The sequence below is a fragment of the Atta colombica genome, unplaced genomic scaffold, assembly GCF_001594045.1.
Source record: "Atta colombica isolate Treedump-2 unplaced genomic scaffold, Acol1.0 scaffold35, whole genome shotgun sequence".
Taxonomy (NCBI): Eukaryota; Metazoa; Arthropoda; class Insecta; order Hymenoptera; family Formicidae; genus Atta; species Atta colombica.
In genome coordinates this window covers 978,801-1,000,426 of record NW_017259459.1, presented here as the reverse complement: position 1 = coordinate 1,000,426, position 21,626 = coordinate 978,801, and the positions used below count along the sequence as shown (strand labels likewise).

Below are 21,626 nucleotides of genomic sequence, written 5' to 3'. Positions count from 1 at the left end.
GCATAAAGGAGGTGTACAACACATGAATTTTTTTATAAGATGAAAATATATATTAAATCTGTTCTTGAATCTTCACTTTGATAGTGTTTTGAATAAAAATTCGATTTTACATATTTAATTAAATAAAAAATATAAATGACAGCATAATAATAAATATAGTTCAATTTTAAACTTTAGTTTGAAAATATTGAATTAAAATATGTATTTCATTTGAATTAAACAGGATAAGTTGCAAGACAAGTTATTTTGTATATTAATATTAATAAAATTATGCCAAATTTCAACGTATTGTGGCAATATTTTTTGCACATAAAAATATTTAAAATAAATGCCCCGTACATTTATACTTTTGTCTTTTCAATGATGTGTTTTAATTATACGTTTCGTGCACAAAAAATTTGTATTAAATAAAAATACTTTTGTATTATTCCGCATTTTATTTTATCAGTCAAGTCTTTAATAAATAAAACTCTAAAGTAAATTTGGTAAGCAGTAAAATAACGATATAATAGGTTTTATTAAATGTTTATTTAGCAATTATATTTTCATGAATAAGAAACGTAGCATACATATTCACTTTTTGTATGTGTCTATGTGTGTTCATATGTATGTATGATCAGAGGTACGAATATATAATACTAACTGACGGGATAAAATGCATGGAATTGTTCAATTTAAAAACTTAAGGCAAATCGACAATTATTTGCGTGAAGTTAACATACAATAGTCCGTCACTCTGTACTTATCTCTATCTATATTTCTAATAAGCTATTAACATTTTTTTTCTTTTTCTAGTATTTTTCATTTTTTTTGTATTTTTATATATTTTTCATGTTGTCTGTTATCAAGTCAACACTAAAGAACGCATTTATTAGCAAAATCTCTCCAATGTTAACTGATTGGGAATTACCAGATATACTATATACTTAGATATACTATCACCTAAAAATATATTATAAAAATTAATAACATGTAGGGCTTAGATAATGATAAATAAGATTTATATATTTTCAGTACCTTCCAATTTTGAATATTTTGAGAAAAATAGGGTAACTGTTCTAATTACTGCCAGTGTCCTAATTACTGCTGTTTTTTTTTTCAATTTTATGAAAGTATGAGATCATTATACATTAAAAATATTATTAATATTAAACTGCGACTGTTATGTAAATATAAGCACAATTGTATGAGATATGTTTTATATTTGTAAAATAATTAAAGAAGTTAAGAATGTTACTGAAGATGCAAACTTTATGTTCTAATTAGAAGTGAAGCTGAATTGCATAACTTGAAAGTGTAAGCATACGTGGTATTTTCACTTTTTTATATGAACTAAAGTAATTTTATGATAACATTTAAATGATTTTAATAAAATAATCATAAAAGGTGATAGGTTACTCTTCTAATCCCTGTGAAAAAATTTTACTGAAAGTGAATTTTTTAGTTAACATACTAAAAAAAATCACTGAAATTAAACTGAAATTTCTATGAAATTTTGCTGACAATGAATTTTAACAATAAATCGCTAAAACTTTACTAAAAAATATTCCAAAACGTGGAATAATTTCAACGAAATTTTTCCACCAGCGATTTATTGAAATAGCAGCGTTAGGGATAATTATTTAAGATTTGTCAGCATTACTGCCGACAGTAAATTAGTTCTGTTATGCGTGAACAATGTATCAATTCGCTAATTACTGCCAATTTGAACGTCTTTGACTAAAGAAATGGTTAGGTAGATATTCTTAGTGTAGAACGATATAGTAAATATTACTAACAAACATTACTAAATGATATTTTAAAGATATTTTTATCGAGATTTCCAAAATGATTTTGATAGTATGCATAGTAAATGAATGGCAGTATTAGATATATGTGGTAATTGAAGATGCACTATTTGAATAAAGACTGGCAGTAATATGTGTTTCAATATCTTATATTTTTTTTTTTTCACTTTTCTTTCTATATTTAAATAATTAGTTTTCGAACTTGTTGCTTTTATTTTGTATATGTTAAAGTTTTTACTTAAACATAAAAAATGATATCTATTATCTCAAAAACATTAAAATAAGCATATCAATTATCATTATGTTTTAGCGGTAGTAATCGGAACAGTTATCCTATGAGTGAAATGTTTTCCTTCATGTTCGAGCGCAACATAATGTTCATGTTTTTGATTTGTGATTTCAAATTTGCAAAGCTGTGCCATCCACATGATAGAAAACACTGTTTTAAGTTAGCTAGTAATCAATTTATACTAACACATTTTATCATAAATAAAATTTCAAAAAGATTCATATTTTACGAAAAGTCAACTGAATCATCCAAATTTTGTTTTTACTAGATGTTTGCGCAATTTTTTTTTATTTCATGAACATGAATTATGTTCGGAACTACAGAAAGATAATTGCACAGTTTATAAAGGATATCAGTCAATTATTCATAAATAATATCATTCTTAAATGATAGAACGAAAGCGATCAAAACTTATTTGTTGGTACTCGCATAACAGATATTAAAGTCTAGATTATACATATTGATAATACTTAAAAATAATAAGCAAATGTACTTATACATATATTACGGAGAATAACGCGGTGGTACCCAATCTGCCACAATTAACATTGAGATATATCGATAATAAATTTTCTCTAAAATTTGACAGTTCGTTGCCGTGATGTTAGTTGTTCAGTACGACTACAGATTCCGTCAAATTCTTTCACGTGGGAAGCTTTGTCAGCAGCTTATATGCTCTTATAGGAGTTATTAACATTGTGTTCAAGAGAATGAATCGATATACCCATTGAAAGCCTTTTATGTACGCGTTCTACGTATTCGCGACTATAATTTTTTTTTGTTTTTTCATCAAGCCTCTTTAATTTAACGCCGAAGTTTTTCCGCACTAAATATAATCGTTTGATATAAATGTGATTTTTCGAAACTTATATATTTCCAAATTTGCAACTAATAAGAAAAAGCAAATTATATATGTATAGTAAAACTTAAAATATAAAAGAAAAATGTGCTGTTTCCCAGAATTTTCCAATTGTCCTTTTCAGAATTTTACCTTAGATTTGGTAGTACCTGTAATAAAATATAACAAAATACAAATAATTACATGAAATCATATACTAAATTCATGAGAAAGCGAGGAGAAAGTCGTTACAGTAAACGAAAAATGAGTGAGATTAAATAATCAAATAGTAGAAAAAAAATTGTAGAGCTGAGAAACTTCAGTATCTTTTCTCTCGAATCAATACCTGCGCGTTAAATTTGAGAGGCAGAACTGCTTGCCGATTACTCGATGGCATAGAGCATGTAGAGATTGCCAGCATCACTGCCTGGTGGTACCAAGGCATGAGTTGGCGGCAGGACCGTGAAACCCAAGAACATGAAGGTACGAACCAGCATTGCTAGACCATAACAACAGAATGATTTAGACGGTGAGTCTTTCTCATCAACGCAAAAGTCTTCGACGTTTGTGCCGAAGAATGGCAAACGACAAGTACCTCGGTCTGATCTATCTTTGCGAAGGCAAACAATGATATTGGTGCAGCGTAGTGTTTCTTCGGCGTATTCTAGGAGCGAAACAAAGCCCTCTTTTGATCCTTCAGGCAGAAGGCAGCTAGGTACGCGAATGTATAGACAACGGCGCCATGCTACGGTCTCCCACTCGACGGACGTACTCTCAGTCAAGTGGAGAGTGAACGTTAGACGCAATGGTTCGTTGCTTCTTATGGCTTTCAACAATTCATCCTCCTGTAAGTCGTAACAAAAAAAAAATGCGATCAATCAGAATTTAGCTTTTGTTCGATGTTATTTCACACTTGCAATCGTAAATAAACAGATTTCTAAAGTCGTCTTTAAATATAAAAAGTACGTACTTGTACAATGTGGGAGCTCACAGAGAGCTGACTCTGCTTGATCCCCACGCCGCGGCTCTCTGTGTTGACTGTAGATACAGACAATGCGGCATGGGGCACATCAGGACCACCACAGAGGCCCCACGCCCAGCGTTATACAGTAGTGCTGTTGCAGTCTAGAGCCTTCCTCTAGGCTCTCGTCCATACATTTACTAGACATTTCACTGCAATGTATATTTTAATTATTAAACCCAAATTCCATATCTTGTAACACAATCAAGTACATCAACCCTCAACTACAGCTATAAAAAATATAACATCTAAATTTTAAAGCGTCTTCAATTTTGAAAACAGAATACAAATGAATGTATGTTTTACGACGATTGATAGAGGAAGATTCAAAGTTTTTTTACTTACACATTGCAATTTAAAACTTTATAGTATCAATCGTCTTCAAATTTCGCTTCGGATTCAAATGACCCGTTGCTGCAGTCGAAGGTTAAAAAAATTGACTTATTTTTAAATAAATAACAATGCAATCTGTTTAGAACTGTTATTGGTATGCAAGGATATACACAAGCATGATTGAGGATTACAATAAAGGAAAAAAGATAAATCATTAAAATATCAATACGCAAAATACTTGTTTTTTTTCTTTTTTTTTTTTTTTCAGAAATATGAACATCCAATTGACGTCACGAGATGTTGTTCTTTCAAGAGCAGCTGACGTATTCGGGACATAAACACAGTGGATACTGCCAAGACTTGAAATTCTTAATATATACTTATGTAATTTCAGAATGCATATATAACTCTTCTCCAAGCCAAGGATAATCGGTTTATCACAGAGGACTAGATATACTACCGCGAATCAAAGCATTTAATCTTATTAAATGTTTATTAATAATTGGTGATCGCACGAAATACAACTACAGTGGCTGTCATCATCGGCGAATGTCATTAATAATACGCCATTTCTGCCAGAATGTCACGAGAATGTACCGGAAAAAAAGTAGAAAAGACATGTCTACCTTGGCATTTGAGTGGAAATTTCAACGGGATATAGCGAACGGTAGGGAGTTTTCACCGATGATGATATGACGTCCCGTCGAGTCGTGTCTACCGCGGCGAAACAGTGCGGAAAAAACCGGAGCGGAATTCACGGTTAAAGGGAAAATGCGCGACTGCCACAGCAGGCAGCCGAGGTATGCGATTTATATGGTACACGCGTCAGGATCTGAGCACAAAGATGGCTGTAACTAAGTCGTGAAACGTGAGTCGTAGTTATAGGTCAACATAATATTTGGCATGACCATGTATGCCGCATAATATACGACATAATTATACCAAACATATGTTGATCTACGACTCACTTTTCACTCAATCAAGCTAATTGTCAGTTACAGTCGTCTTTGATGTCGTTTCAGGTCTTTATTGAGTATTGTCGGACTGGGAATCGTATTAGCGACGTCATTTAAACGGGCGTTCCGCCAAACAATAATGCGTGTTTTGCGCGTTGCGGAGAGAGAGAGAAATATATGTGATCGGTCGGTTCGCTTACATCTATAACGTTTTTGACCGAATAATTCATGCAGGTTAAATATTTTATTCTACATTTGCCTCACCTTGATATCAGAAAATATCAGACTTAAAGAGTAATTGTGTACCCGCAACACTTTGTAAATGAGATTAAATTATGTGACGCGCAATTTATAAATAATTTGCTGCGCTTGCGTATATATGTCTGCGTGCATGTTGCAGCAATTAAGGTAAATAGGCCATTTAAAAGTAATAATATTAATAAAAATCTATAGTTCACCCATTACATATTAGTTAGTTATATTGGCATATTGTCTCAAACAATAATAGCATAACAATATTATGCAATCAATAATCGCATCTTGCTTTTTGAATAACAATGGTTCTCGCGATATAAATTATCAAAGAGATATTTTTGATATATTGATATATTGATAAATTTTGATATATGATATTTCCTTATGTCAATATTTAGAAAATTGTACAAAGAAGAGAATTATACAAAGGAAAGGACACTTTGCTGAAGAATTAAAAAATTAAAACAGATCTGAAAATATATAATTTTGTTGAATCGTTAAAATTATTATGTGGAACATTTAAACTGATTGCTAGAACGTTAAAACTTTTGGCAGCATTGCTTATCATACTCGAAATTCCTACATAATTATTTTGAACTTGTTAACTAATTATGTTAAACTTTTTAAAAGGAACCTAGAACTCTGATCAGAACTCTCCGGATTCTATATAGGACTATAGATTCGGTGCTAACTTCACACATCCATTATTTTGATGATTCAATAAAATTATATATCTTTTCAGATCTATATTTAACCAAATTTTTAGATTCTTCAACAAAAATAATTTTGCTGAAAAATCTAAAAATTTGGTTATATATAAAATTATTTTTGCTGAAGAATGTATATATTGTTATGATGCAATCACGGTTATCACGATTATAGTTTAAAATGGATTATGAAAAATCCATAATGACTGATAATTCTTGACAGTATCAATCACACTTAGATTTGACTAACGAACGAGGATTTCCCTAAGTATTTAATCTCCAGTATATAATTTCAATAATTTGTAAAATTATAAACAACAAAAATCGAGTGTGTTTTATGATATCCCGCATGAACTCCAATTTAAAAAATGACGTAATAAATAAATTTCACATAGCCCTCAATTATATGGAAGTCTCAAGAAAAATCAAAGATACGATTAGAAATGATTTCCAAGTTCAAATGTTATCGATATAGAATGTAATAATAGGTCATCTATTTACGTTTAAATGTTTAATATAGCCTGATAATATTCTTCATCCATTGCGATATGTCAGAATGCAATAAAAGACGCGTCGGTTTCTTCGATATTTATTCGAAAAAAAAAAATGATACACGTTCGTATACAAAGCGTCTACAACGAAATTTTAAGACATACAACTTAAGCTTTGAGAAACTGATCAATCACAGTCGAATGTGAGGAGAATAATTGACTGTGATTGGTTAATTTCTTATGAGTTAAAGCTTGAAGACTAAGTTTTCTTGTAAACGCCGCTTACGAACGCACAAACGAAATCAAAATAATTCCAGAATAATTCGTCTTCGTGCTCCGCGACTCTTCACGCAACAACGACCTTGCACGTTTCTGCACGAGCCTCGTTCGTATTTTATTAATCGTTCTGGAAGTTTCTCGGAACCAATTGACAAATTTAATTAGAAACGTACATGCCTGCAACATATCATCCAATTGTACTCTTCCACGGGGACAAAATGTTTTGAATGCGATGACATTATCATTCGCAATCAGCCGTTTAACGTAACAACTCATCTTAAAGAGGATGAATCGTAGGAGCGAAGAAACCTTACGACGTTATTCGAAAATGTTTGCTTCCGTATTTATTAGTACATTCTTTCAAATCGATTAATTTGAAAAAATGAACTTAGGATCCAAGAATTAATCACTAAAGATAACATTAAAAATAACTACATATTTAACATAATACATTTTAACATAATACATCGAAATTTAGTTGTAAATACAAAAAGTAAAAAAACATGGATGAAAATATTTTGAAGTTTCATGTTGTTTATTGCTCAGTACATATGTCATTGTACAAACAAGAAATGATTCGTCCTTTAATTACAGTCCATATAATAGTAAATATTAATCTAATTCGCTGACTAATGAAATTATATAAGGGATATAATCGTGGTATTAATGCAATTATGTACGCAGAAGCTGGTAATGTGTTACAATTATCAGTATTTTTTCTTATCACGTAAAAAAACGAGAACGATGATAATGCAGCCAAAAATAGATGATACTCGAGTACGTGCGATCGATTAGAGACCTGTATTTAAAAATGTAAAATGTGAAAAATATCGAAAAACTTCTAAATTTTTAATAATATTTAATAATTTTTTTAAAGGAATTTCCAAAGAAATAAGTAAGAATGGAAATAAGTAAAAATGGAAGAAATAAGTAAGTCGAATATTTTCAAATTTATTAAATTCATTTCTTCATCTTATTTTTATTACATAAATTTACTCTTTTTAATCGTTGAAAAGCCTTTTAAGACAAAAGCGCGAAAGAACGAATTGCTGAATTTTTACTAAATTATCTAAAAATTTAGCTAAATACAAAAATTGGAAAATAATTTTGTTCGAACTAAAATAATTATGTAAGACTTAAATTGGTTGCTGAAATGTTAGAACCTTTTACGATGTCTTTTATCATTTTTTGTCGTCTAAATGTTCTGTATAATTATTTTGATGACTCGACAAAGTTATTTTCAAATCTGTATTCAGCTAAAGTTTTAGATACTTCAACAAAATCGTTCACTAAAAAATTTCTAATTGAAAATCAACAAAGGAGAAAATTCTGATTATATCAAAAAATTCTAGTTATCTCAATTAGAATTGTAAGATTCAATTAATGCAATCAGACTCTTTTTCCAGTGTCTTTCCACACAAAAACGTAATAATAATTCGTAATTTAAGTAAGCGAAATATAGAAAGCTACGAGAGAACTTTATTCATTGTTCGCGTATCATCGTGATATGACGGATATGATTTCGCAGTGAGAATCACGTACGCGCGTTACTATCACCTTTGAGAAATATGATCGAACAAAACATTCGAGCTCTTCTCTTTATTTCAACGTTATCGTTTGATTTAGGACAATTGTCAGTAGTCAAATTCGAACGCTCTCCCAGCTGGCAGAAATCACGTTTGGCTCACAAAAGATGTAACTTTGAGATAAAGCGACATTGCTGGCCGTATATCGATTGGCTGAGGCACGAGGCAACCTGACGTTATAAAAGAAAGCACAAAGCCAATGTCGCTGTTCTAACGGCGCATTGCCCGTTTCACGCAAAGTGAACATGATCGTAAAGAGAGTGAATCATAGATATCGACTCTCTCATTATTTTCCTTTTTAACGATATAGATTCTCCTTATCTCGAATAATTCGAAATGTTTTTTTTTCAAGTGATATAAATGTTCTTATCGTTTTATCTCAAAATTTTTAAAATATCTTCCTACATTTTATATAACATTCGAATATCGCACTCTCTGAATTGTTTCACATACGGAATACTCGCTCTAGTCTGGAACACGAACAAAGCTGCTTGAAAAATTCAAACCCGGATGCAACTGTGAACGTTCGTACATCTGCTTTTCCACGAGGGTATTCAAAGAAATCGTTACACACCTAATCATCATTGTTAATTACGACAAAGCTCATACAAATTACGACATCTAATATATCCTATATATAACAAAGGACAGGTGATAAATACGGTTTAAAAATGTTCCTTGTTTATAAGTGAATTATTATATTATACGTGTACAATTTATTAACCGCAGTATATTTGAATTAATAAGTATAAACACAAATGTGAAATTGAAAAAATTCTGTTTCGTAAATTGTAAATAATGAAACTGCAAATATATAATAGATATATAAATCAAGTTCTTTATATCGATATTTATTTATTTATTTCTCTCCACATCAAAAAATAATTTCAAATAGCTGATTAGATAATCGATTACATAGCTGATAAGTAAAATAACAGTATAACATAATAGTATTTTTTACGAATTTTAACATTTGATGATGTATATCTCGAACTTGATTGCATAATTTTGGAGATGATTGAATATCGTTCCATAATAGAAACAAGGCTCACAAAATTAATCACGAGAAATGTCTCCTACATTTTTAACTGACCGTATCAGCCGTTTTCCGTTTAATCAAGAGCCGTCCGTTAGGTCAACTCAAACCGTTTGAATTGTGGAAAGTTCCACAGCTGTGTCAGATAAACGGTATTCGGTATCACACACGCTTTCGTTTAGATAAATATCTTCAAAATTGTATCCGTTCTAGATTAGATATCGAGAGCATTTCCGAAGCAATATCTCTAATATATGAATCAATAAAAAAAATATTATAGGGTAATGAGCGGCTCCGCGTGAAAAGGTTAGTTAAATCATAGAGAGAGAGAAAGAAAAAGAAAGAGAGAACAGTTTTACTCCAATTTTATATTTAAAATCATCGTACGTAATCTTGAGAATCAGTCAATGAAATGGTTAACATCGCTCATTGCTATGACACAACTAAAAAACAGAAAAAAAACAAAAAATAAATTTGAATACTTTTTGAATCACTAAAACTTTTTACGCGGAAAGATTTTGCTGAAGTGTTATTTGTGAAAAATTTGGTTAGATACAGATCTGAAAATAATTTTGTTAGACGATCAAAATAATAATGCTGCAAAAAGTTTTGATATTCCAGCGACCAATTTGAATGACTTACATAATTATTTTGATAGTCCAACAAAATTATTTTCAGATCTATCTATACCTAAATACAATACTTCAGCAAAATCATTCTTCCCATATAATATTTATTTTGAAATGCAATTTTGATGTAATAATTGATTATAGAGCAATAAAAGTATGTCTAAGTATATTTTTTATTTTTTCTTTTTTTCAAGCAACTAAAAAATTATAAACGATAAATGTTATTGAAGCGAATGAGCCATCTCGAGATCTTAATAAGATTTTAAATACAAGATCCTGAGTTAAATCTCGTCCAGGATATCGATCATATTATTTTTTTCTCTAAAGCAGAAATATGAAAATTTTTATACATGTGTGTATCGTATATATACATACATACAAAAAAATATTCATTTCTCACGTTTCTATTCTAGGGAAAAAGTTACATAATTAACCCTCAAAGCTTAAGAATGTCCCCACGAATGTCCTGGTTTTACACAAGGCAGATCGGAGAGTTGAAGGTCGCGAATGACGGAGTTTGAGATGAGAATGGTCGCCCGTTTCGGCAATATTTTTATATTTTGACTATCGCAAGCTGACAAGTCATTTTTTCTTGATATCATGTGACGATCAATAATTATTTTCCTTGTAAACATTATTGCAAAATATTATTTTTTATTTAGACGGAACGCGATGTTACATCGTCGATTCAAGAAGGATCTATCTCGGAAAGGCGTCGTGTCATTAAAAACATACGCCGATCGTCTAACGGAACAGCTGATGAGGCAACGCTACTGAACCTGTGACAAAGTAGGTATATCATAATACGCGGAATAATTTTTTTACGAGCTTGTCACGTGGCCGCGACACGAAATCGACACTCCGCGTGGATGTCGCGCAGCTGATACTTCAATACTTAGTTCTCAAGGGGACATCTTGTCAAGGCATGGATAAAGACGGTTTGGATAACGATGCCGAGTTGTCTCATTCCAACCACATTCTATCCAGCGATTACGTTAACGACAATCGTAGCCAAGAATATTCACCTGATATGCAAACCGTCTCATATTTCGAACTGCATGACAAAGAGAACGTAATAATGATGCTGATTACATGATACGAGATCGAACAGTTTATAAACAGGGAGAAAGAAAGAAGAAGGAAGGATGACGAAAAGAAGCTGATAGAAAAAAAACAGAAATAAAAACACAAGATCAGGATGCGACGTGCAAAATGGCGACTCGCAGGGAAAGCGAGGGCAAAAATGGCGCAGTTACGTGTACTCGCCACTCGGGCTACTCACCAATTACTGGAAATTAAACTCGGCATTATCGGCTTTTTACTACTTTCACTATTACTTAACGACAGACTGGAGTTAATACTCATACTTCTTTCTTCGTAAAATTTTGGCGGCTTTAAGTGCACTGCTCCAACACGAAATGTTCGCTGGAGTAGCGATCGGCGACGATGGGAACTGATTGCGGCGGCTTACGGTAACACCCAGGGCGCACGAGACTCCACGACTTTCACCCAACAATGTTCGAAGCGACACTGCTGGAAATCGCGGCCGACTTCGCGGCGTATACAGCGCTGTCGACCCTACCACGTGACGTTAGATCAAAAAGTCCACGAATCAACGTGCAGTAAATTCCCACGTGCGCACACAGGCGCCACTTGCGGATTTTCGAATGCTGGAACGTTCAAAAATCGAACACAGACCTCTGTTTGCACGGCAGTCTTAATTTAATAACATCCATAGTTACGAAATTAGCAAATCATAGAATGGAACGACTATGATCGGTTTTATAATTATGGATATTATTAAACCCGATTAAGGGTGTCACGTATAAAATATTAGGTCTGTTTTTTATTGCTGCACTCTGAATCGATGCAATAAATTGAAGTGAAACACACGTATATTTATTTCATTTCAACTTATGGCACTGTGTGTACTAGTTCAGAAAGTGCAGCAATAAAAAACAAATCTATAGCACCGATCAAATACTAAAGACCGTCAACCCTGGGCAAATTTTCGATAGTGTAAAAAGAGCCCGGAGATAATTGAAGAATGCTGACATTATCGACAATTGATATAAATTTGCTATTATTATATTAACATAAATATTATATTAACATAAATATTTGGCTAATACATTACTAAATTCATGATTTTTTTATTACATAAATGTTCCCTAAATAAATATGCATACTTGTAAAATTCTAATATCCTATATATTGCCGAAAAATTACAATTTTTTTCTCTGCAGTTGTCATTTCTGTTGATAATCAAAATTTGACGATAATACTGAAATCACAATTTTAAAGAAAAATCGAATATTATTGAATTCTAAATACTACTAAACTAATAAATCATAAATACTACTAAATTAATAAGTCATAAAATTAGTACAATATTATCAGTTTTTAATTAATCACTTCAATATTCACAAAGACGCAAACTCTTGTGAGGATGTTGATCTTTAATATCGATGTCTATAGTCACTGATTCTTCGGACTTTATGTCCTTTTTCGTCAATGTAGATTAATTTTAATCTTGATTTTACTTATTTTTTATCTTTTTCTTGTTTTAAAGCCTGTTTCTATTAATGTAGACTAACTTTAATCTCAGTTTAAAACTCACTCTTTATCTTTTTCTAATTCTCAGAAAAAGAAGAATTAGTTAAACCGAGATTAAATTAAACATTGGTAAAAATGGGCCTAAGAATTAGAAAGAAATAAAAAGCAAATTAAATCGACGTTAAAATTAACCTAACACTCAATACATGGTGATTATCTTTCATGATACACGATGATTTTGCGTTCCGGATTAATTTTCATCACTTTAACAAATATATGAAAATTATTAATGCCCATTTCTACTAATGATTAATTTTAATCTTGGTTTAACTTAGTTTTAGCTTTTTCTAAAGTTCTAAGAATTAGAAAAGAATAAAGAGTAAGTTAATCCGAGATTAAAGTTAATCTATATTGATAGAAATAGACGTATGTGATTCTTACATATACTTTAACATCTTTCATAAGGTTGTGTATTAAAAAATTGTATACAAATGTTTTATAACTTATTACTTAAACTTATTACTTCTAATTTTTTGAAAAAAAAAATGTGAAAAACACAAATGATCGTATATTAAGGATTTTATATTGGTAGAAATTAAGACTATTGTAACTTTTGAGATTTAAAAGATCAACTTTGAAGATTTAAAAGAATTCGAATCTTTGATTAGACGATCAACGCCTATTTCTACTAAAGCTAATGATTTGCTTCGAATGTCGAAGTCTTCGAAGCAAATCATTAGTAGAAATAGGCCCTAGTAGAAATAGGCATTGATTGTAATCGACATTTATTTCGGAAGATTCATTCATCAGCAAATTAATTTATGTCCATTTCTATTAATGGCCGTTTTTATTAACATAAATTAACGTTTGGTTCAATTTATTCTTTATCTCTTTTTATCTCTGTTTATTCTTAGAATTAGAAAAAAAGTTAGTTGAACAAGATTAAAATTAAACTACATTGGTAGAAATGGGCATATTATAATTTTATCTTTTTTTAATTCCTAGGACCAGAAAAAGATAAAAAATAAATCAAGATTAAAGTTAATATACATTTGTAGAAATAGATATAAGGCATTTGTGAAAGAAATCCTAGGATTTTCCAATTGATAACACAATTATATTGGACAATCATTGTAAGAACAATATGCTCCGGTTTTACTTATAAGAGACATCGTCAACGAAGTTTTACATCGAATTCTTCTTAGAGCAATTTCTTTTTTATTCATTGCAATGTACAATAATCTTTTCTTGCGCATTTCGAAGACATAAATACGCTCATGCATAAATAAATAAAGGGGATACTCTCTGCGCATTTTTTCTAGGACATCTATCAGTAGATGGAAGATTCTCGAACATACATTTTTTAATTACATAGAAAATATATTGAATTCGAAGAGGATAAAAAAAAAGAAGAAAAGTACATGGCCATTAAGTGTTGGCATAAATCAAAATGTTCGGCCCTCGCTCTCAAATGGCCAGACATTCTCAATTCTCGAAGTCTATCTTACAAAAATTTGGAATGTCCGCGGAATTCAGATTCTCGCTGAAGATCGCATAATAGGTGTATGTCTTACTATCGATATCACTAAATGCTCGTAAATCGGAGTATACGTCAAGGCACAATGCGCTAGATTGTTCTTTACCTACCATTGTTTAACTAATTTAGACTCTTATATAAAAGGGACTAACCTTCTTTTTCATAGTACGTAATAAAATAGTATGTTCACGTTAAGGTTCCCTCGAGATAAATTGTCATGTAGGTACACGTGCTATGATATGATACTTCAAAAAGTAAAACGCTTTAATAGATTCGATGAATAAATGGCAAAATATATAAACGGTAATAATAATAATAATAATAATAATAATAATAATAATAATAATAATAATACTCTCTTATGTGCGTTTAAGTAGCTAAGCTTAGCCGCACATGACTTGGCGGACAAAATCTTCATAATTGATATTACCCTGTGAATCTTCGTGACCCGCTAGTAATGTTTCTACTTCCTCGTCGCTGAGTTTTTCACCTGCAACGGTACAGATAAAAATTCTGCGCACATATATGTATTTGTCAAAGTAATCTGTTTAATGCGTACCAAGTGTAGTCAAAAGGTGTCGCAATTCCGCAGAAGATATGAAACCATTTCCATCCTTGTCGAAGTGACGCAGGCCTTCGATAAAGTCATCTGCCGTGTCAGAGGCACGGGACTTACTGATTGCCTGGTAGATCGGTAGAAATACCTCAAAACTAATACGCTCATCCGGTTTATGTTGATGAGTGAATTTCTTCACGTCTGATTCGGTTGGATTTTGACCAAGAGCGCGTAACGCATCGCCGATTTGAGACACATGGATCTTTCCATCCCCGCGGCTATCAAATAACTGAAACGCCTCCTGAAATTCTATAGTGATACACTTACTTTTAATCACTTTCAATTCGTATTTTACATATAAAAATAATTTTAGGGACAGAGAGAGAAAGAATTATAAATGACAAAGCAAATTTTAAGAAAAATATAAGTAGGATTATAAAAATATAAATAGGATTATATCTGTGTTCTTTTTCGAAGAATGTCAACTGTACACTAGTATAAACAAATATGATTTGTTTTGTTTCAATTTGTTACAATAATGTACAGTTTAGGACATTCTTCGAAAAAAAAACAATCTTTTGTAATTCTTCTTATGACTATCTAGAATATATCAACTCTTAGTACACAAGATAATATTCTGATTTGTTCCCAGGTTAATTTTCTTTTTTATAAATATACATTATTTTTTTATAAATATACAAAAATTATTAAATAATTCTTACATATACCTTAACATTTTTTGAAGATTTTTATATAAAAAAAAAGAAAAGGATGGAGATTTTTCATTACTTAGTCAGGTGCTCCTACATCTTAAAGAAAAGAAATGTGCAGAATACAAAGACTCAATCGTGTGTATCAAAAATTAATAATAAATTTCAAAGCTACTACAGGGTGTCACCCAACAATAGGATCATTTACCCTCCATGGATGACATCATTCTATTAGCCAGCTCCTGATAGCTATAAACGTACATCTTGACACTTTTATGGAAAAAAAATAAGATTTATCACTTAGCAATTACTATAACAAATGTCAATATAATGTCAAAACACTAGGAACGTCTTACACCGGTCAATCCCTAAGTGTGTCTTGTATCAACAATGCACATGACTCGTATATTCGCGAGAGTAAAACAAGAATAATCGGTGAGTTCTTTCAGAAAAGACGGGAGCGTGATAAAGTCCTTCACTGCCTACAGTAGTGGCGACTTGCTTTCAAATACCAGACCATAAAAGGCAGTCTTCGACAGGCGTGCGCGCGCGCGCATCAAGGGAGCGTCTAAAAAGGCGAGGATACTCTTGACCTGAATTAAAACCTCCGGAGAGAAGAACGCGGCGCGGCGTGGACCACCGACTGTATCGCCTCCCTCATTCACTCATTCGTTCGCGAGCCTCTCTCTCTTTCTCTCTCTCTCTCTCTCTCTCTCTCTCTCTCTATTGGTTCTCGTTCTGCATGGCTGTTACACAAGTTGCCCTCCACTTACCGGCCAGCTGATCCTCGGAGTAAGACGCCTGCGAACATACGCACGTAGCGGACTCGTTTAGACGCATGCTCGTCGTGTCAGTTCGTGACGATCGACGTGTTTCTTGCATCAGTTGCATCACACGCGGACGGTAATACACTTCCGTGATACTCACCATCGTCAGATGCTCCTTCGCAGCAACACGTCAGCGACAAGGAATGAGCGACAATGTGTCACACGCGGATGTCCAGGTGGTACCCCGATGATGCTACCAAAGATTTATTGTCGCGTAGCGAGCGGGCGGGCAAACGAACCTTTTCGCCAACGGTGACGTAGACGGCGGAAGTGAGTCACGATCGCAAACCCGCTTTTTCTTCTCCAGGCTGATCCGAATCTCGTAAATCTCGTACGTAAAAATATGGGCTGCAATCACCGAGTAAACGTGAATGTCAGTGAATGTTACAGAGCCTCTGACATCTCTCCGACGAAGTCACGAAGCTGAGGTTGACGATTTTCGCTCGATCTCTGCTTCACGCAGGCGACTAGAAATTTTCATCGTAGCGCCATCTATCGTTGTAGCCTGTTAAAACGACAGCAGTAAAACGGCGAATTACGTTGGTCTCTTCTTTTACTAAGTTAGAGTGCTGTAAACTGTCCCATGACAGTTGAAATTTCGGAAAATGGAATCTCAAAAAAGTAATAGAGTGGAGATCAACTAATCAGAATTTTCTTAGATTGGATTTCGGAAAATCAAACAGAGGAATAATAAGAAGAAGAAGAAGAATCAATCAGAATTATTGAGATGCATTACTCGTCTGCACCAGGAAGATAGATCATTCACCATGGAAGGATTATTATTCCACCATGAGATAGACTTGCGCTCCATGTAATTAGGAGATAAAAACAAGCGGATCAGAACGCGCGGAAATACGGGAAATTTAGTAAAGTTTAGTCAATTTTGTCTTCTGCGTTTCCGCATTTCTGTGCACCATGTAATCGCACTCTAAGGAATCAGACTATGCATTGAAAAATGAGATTAAAGTCTGAAAGATTGAAGTCTGTCTAGTCAGAACAAAAAAGGAGCCAAAATTTCTTTGTCCTCATTGGTGAAATTTCAATCTTTAATCTTCAATCTCAATCTTCAATGCACAGTCTGCGGGCCAGTTTCAACACGAGTTAACTTAATCAATCGTTAACTGACCAATCACGTTTACTGTTTAGTAGAATTAATCAATTGTGGTTGATAGTTAATCATAATTAAGTTTGATTGGCGTTGGTGAAACCGACTTCGATTCCGGTCTAAGAAGACTCCACTAATGCCCGTTTCTATCAATGTAGATTTACTCTTGATTTAACTTACTCTTCGTCTTTTTCTAAGTTCTAAAGATTAGAAAAAGACGAAGAGTAAGTTGAATCGAGATTAAAGTTAATCTACATTAGTGGAAATAAGCATAAGTCGGCCCCATTTTGCTTTTAGAAATGATGTATTATTACTTTCGCTGCGCAGCAAAATTGGATTGAAGATGCGATCGAGTTGTTACTTCGAAGCATTTTTTGATTGGTTACTTAGTAAAATTCTTTCTTCTGATTGATCAATTAAATGCTTCAAAGCATTCGTAGCAACAACTCGACCCTAAGTTCAACTTTTGTTTCAGGATGGAAATTATATATTTATTATTTATGCGAGCAAGCGAGATGTTGATTGACTGTCACGCTAATTTCCGCGCGACAAATGTTGCCCGTTCTGTATGCAGAAGTCATTACATTAATAAAAGACCGATTCTGTAACTTTTGATGACAGACATTGATGTCGTTGCGCAGATATTATGTATAGTAAAAAAGCTATGTAATGACATCAATAACTGTCGTCACCAACGAGATACTATTAAAGATTCTTATGGGAGTTCACGTCTTTGTGAATATTAAAATGATTAATAATTAAAAACTGATAATATATTATACTAATTTTATGATTTAGACATGTTTATGCACTTATAACTCAATAATACTCGATTTTTCTTTAAAATTGTGATTTCAGTATTATCGTCAAAGTTCGATTATTAACAGAGATGATAATCGCAGAGAAAAAATTGTAATTTTTCTGCAATATATAGAATATTATAGCTTTATAAGTATCCATATTTATTTATGGAACATTTATGTAATAAAAAATCATGAATTTAATGTATGAGCCAAATATTTATGTTAATAATAGCAAATTTGTATCAATTGTCGATAATGTCAGCGTTCTTCAATTATCTTCTGGGTCCTTGGGGCTCTTTTTATACTGCCGAAAATTTGCTTAGGGTTGACGATCTTAATAGTATCTCGTCAGTGCTGTCATTAAGAATTAAGGCTTAAACACAATAGGCACGGGCAACAAGAAATAACAAGCCATCCAATCAAAGTTCTGGTACGTAAGTTCAATATTATATCCCAGAACTCTGATTGGACAGCTCGTTATTCCCTGTTCCTTGTGTCTATTGCCTGTGCCTATTGTATTTAAAGCCTTATTGTTATCAGTCTCTAAAAGTGGACCAATTTTGAGTTTCGAGTTAAGTTTTGATTCTCGCGGCGCTTGTGAGCTTGGAAAACGTGCGCATCTCCCTTCCCATCAATCCAGACAAAGATTAATCGCAGACAAAATCGCTTTTACGAGGTTAAGTTACATCGTGATACCAGAGAAAAACCAGAGAAACCTGAGAGATGCCATGCCTTTTTTCTGTTACCGTCGAAATCACTATCGTTAATACCATCCATTTTCAGTTTGGAACTATGTGACTACATACATTTTCTGACACCATCGATAAAATTGTGTCGTCGAAAGTAGATGTGATTCATCTCTATATTAAATCTTCAGGTAAAAAAGCTACGCAACGACACGACAACTGTTGGTAGGCATGTAAAGACGGAATTGCGCCTCAAAATAGAAACGTGTTGAATTATAGGAAAGATAATCGGTTCTATCCTGAGGATTTAATATAGAGAATCACATTTGATGAACTGACACGAACCACATCTACTTTCGACGATACATTTTATTGATAGTATCAAAAAATATATGTAGTCGCATAGTTCCCAATCTAAAAATGGATGTACTAGCGGTAATATACGATTTCGACGATAACAGAAAAAAGCTATAGTTCAAAGGGACAAAGAAATTTTGGTTCTTTTTGTTCTGAGTGGTCAAACTTCAATCTTTCAATCTTCAATCTTATTCTTCAATGCATAGTCTGATTTTGACCTAAGTTGAACTGAGATTAAGAGGCCTATTCTGTACTCTTAATGACTCTAATGATCGTTAAATTGTCGTTGCACAGTTTTTTTACGGTATACAAAATCTGCGCAATGATACTGTAATAATATTGTTGCAAAATGCATATGGACATTAATCTATCTGCATATATACGTTAAATACAAGATTATCGAAATTAAATTTCTATACATATAAAAAGAAATTCGTTATTAATAAATAATTGTTCGATATATAAGTATTTATTAATATAAAAATATTATATTCATTTTTCTCTCTCTCCAGCATATAAATATAATAATCTATATCGTTGGAGATAAAATTACACGTTTGTCGGTCCAAAATTTTTACGCTATGAATTTCTCCATGGATCAATATTTCCGAAATTATAAAAAATCAAAAAATTTATTTTAAATATTTTATGAAAAAAGATAATTATTATACATATATAGAGAAGAATCCATCGATCCATTTGTCATTTAATCCAATTATTGGTCAAAATTTTAATATTATTAATATTTAATATTAAGCATTTAATAATATATGTATACGCTTTTAAATAATTTGTTCATAGAAATTGAATAACACATAAATTTATTTAGAATATTATTCATATATATTATTAAAAGCATAATATTTAAAATTTTTATTATTTTTTGACAATAATTGGGTTTACTAATATTTATTTTGTCTTAGGATGTTATTAAGTCATATTAAGTTATATAAAATTACAATAAATTTAATAGAAGAATAGAATTAAAAAAAAGAAAAAAGTGTAGAAAGTATAATCAGTAAAATAATATAGAAGAAATTATTATATTTTCTACAATTTGTTCCTTTCTTTTTCATCCTTTCAACTTTAAATACACCTGTCACATTTGAAGCGTAATAGCTGATTACAACATAGACTTTAGAACGATCAATCATTATCATGATGTCGTTCTTGAAATCACACTTCCGCAAATTTATCGCATATTTAAGCATTTATATGCATGATGACTGTTATTCTACGAAATATAAAATTATTTTCTTCCAATTAATTTAATATTTTTTACACAAGTCATATTATTTATATTTTTATTACTTATAACTTATTAATTATATCAATATGTAACGCTTGAAAATGCCAAACTGATAATTATAGATACCTTGCGTAATAATGCATTTAAATGCAATGCATTTTATTACAATAAAAATCACATTTGCGAATTCGTGTCAAGAGCAACATGCCATTAAAGGTCTGTTCGCGTTGTTTGCACTTTTTGCATTTGCAGCATCTTGCTTCTCTTCAACTGAATATCTATTTATTTCACTTTAAGGACAGACATTTTTTGAGATTTCGAACAATTTGAACAGACTTAAAGAAAAATCAGGTGATCGAAAGTCGCTCGGCGATTGGCTATTATACATCTTTGACACGTGTCCTCATCATCATTGGATGAGAACAAGAGATGGGACAAATCTTTTTGGCGGGATTTTTTCTGTACGCCTGAATGTGTTATCAACCATGTGATTATTCTTGATAAACTCGTATAAAAAGGTGCAGGGTACTTTTTGAATTTCAATTTATTTGTTTTTATATTTATTACATTTATATTTATTACATTTATATTTATTACATTTAATAAAAATAAACAAATTTAATGTATATTAAAATAAAGAATAATACTTTATAATTTTTTTATATGATTTATTTATTTCAGCTTACATTGGAAAGCTACAAAAAGGGAATAAAATATTTTTACAACATCTTATAATGGAAAACTTCCAAAATTGTAAGTAATTATATTAAATTTATAAATAATATAAATAATTGCAAGTAAATAACTAAAAACTTGATTCAGGAAGAAAAATTTATATTATTTATGTTATTTAAATGAAAAAGAAAGTTATTATTCTAAACATTCCTTTTAAATACATCTCTATATAAATAATAATCGGACAGATTTATATATAAACTTAATTATCCGATAAATACTTCTTATTCTTATTTTTTGCAAGCAATATTTTTTTCCGGTACAGCTGATACAACATATGTTTATATACACGTAGTAC

At 31.7% G+C, this 21,626-nt stretch overlaps 2 protein-coding genes and 1 long non-coding RNA gene across 4 annotated transcripts; 1 reads left to right on the top strand and 2 right to left on the bottom strand.

Annotated features, from left to right (window-relative positions):
• Positions 1-2,188: 2,188 nt before the first annotated feature.
• On the bottom strand, positions 2,189-4,016 carry LOC108690674 (ornithine decarboxylase antizyme 1; the record flags this gene model as incomplete). The annotated part of the gene is made up of 4 exons (XM_018198079.1): positions 2,189-3,084; positions 3,261-3,413; positions 3,510-3,759; positions 3,885-4,016. Coding segments are annotated over 3 exons (498 nt in total), but the record flags the coding sequence as incomplete, so codon positions are not given.
• A 4,978-nt stretch (positions 4,017-8,994) lies between these two features.
• LOC108690746 lies at positions 8,995-11,473 on the top strand. Its single transcript, XR_001931909.1, has 3 exons — positions 8,995-9,066; positions 10,870-10,996; positions 11,107-11,473. It is a non-coding gene; the product is annotated as an uncharacterized LOC108690746 (long non-coding RNA).
• A 2,385-nt stretch (positions 11,474-13,858) lies between these two features.
• LOC108690745 (myosin-2 essential light chain) lies at positions 13,859-17,246 on the bottom strand. 2 transcript variants are annotated; one of them, XM_018198186.1, is made up of 4 exons: positions 16,494-17,246; positions 16,340-16,367; positions 14,860-15,165; positions 13,859-14,790 (listed from the first exon to the last, which is right to left on the bottom strand). In XM_018198186.1, the coding sequence occupies exons 1-4, from the start codon at positions 16,494-16,496 to the stop codon at positions 14,684-14,686; spliced, it is 444 nt and encodes a 147-aa protein (XP_018053675.1). In that variant the 5' UTR covers positions 16,497-17,246; the 3' UTR covers positions 13,859-14,683. The 2 variants fall into 2 exon arrangements, with proteins under 2 accessions (XP_018053675.1, XP_018053674.1); XM_018198185.1 differs by lacking the exons at positions 16,340-16,367; positions 16,494-17,246 and adding an exon at positions 15,775-16,213.
• Positions 17,247-21,626: the final 4,380 nt, after the last annotated feature.

Bases quoted from the DNA above. Each gene is read 5' to 3' on its own strand.
- LOC108690745 (XM_018198185.1), bottom strand. From the start codon at position 15,829: ATGTACGTTTATAGCTATCAGGAGCTGGCTAATAGAATGATGTCATCC. The intron at 15,166-15,774 runs GTAAATGATCCT...GTATCACTATAG, and splicing joins AATGATGTCATCCATGGAGG to AATTTCAGGAGGCGTTTCAG. The intron at 14,791-14,859 runs GTACGCATTAAA...GTACCGTTGCAG, and splicing joins ACACCTTTTGACTACACTTG to GTGAAAAACTCAGCGACGAG.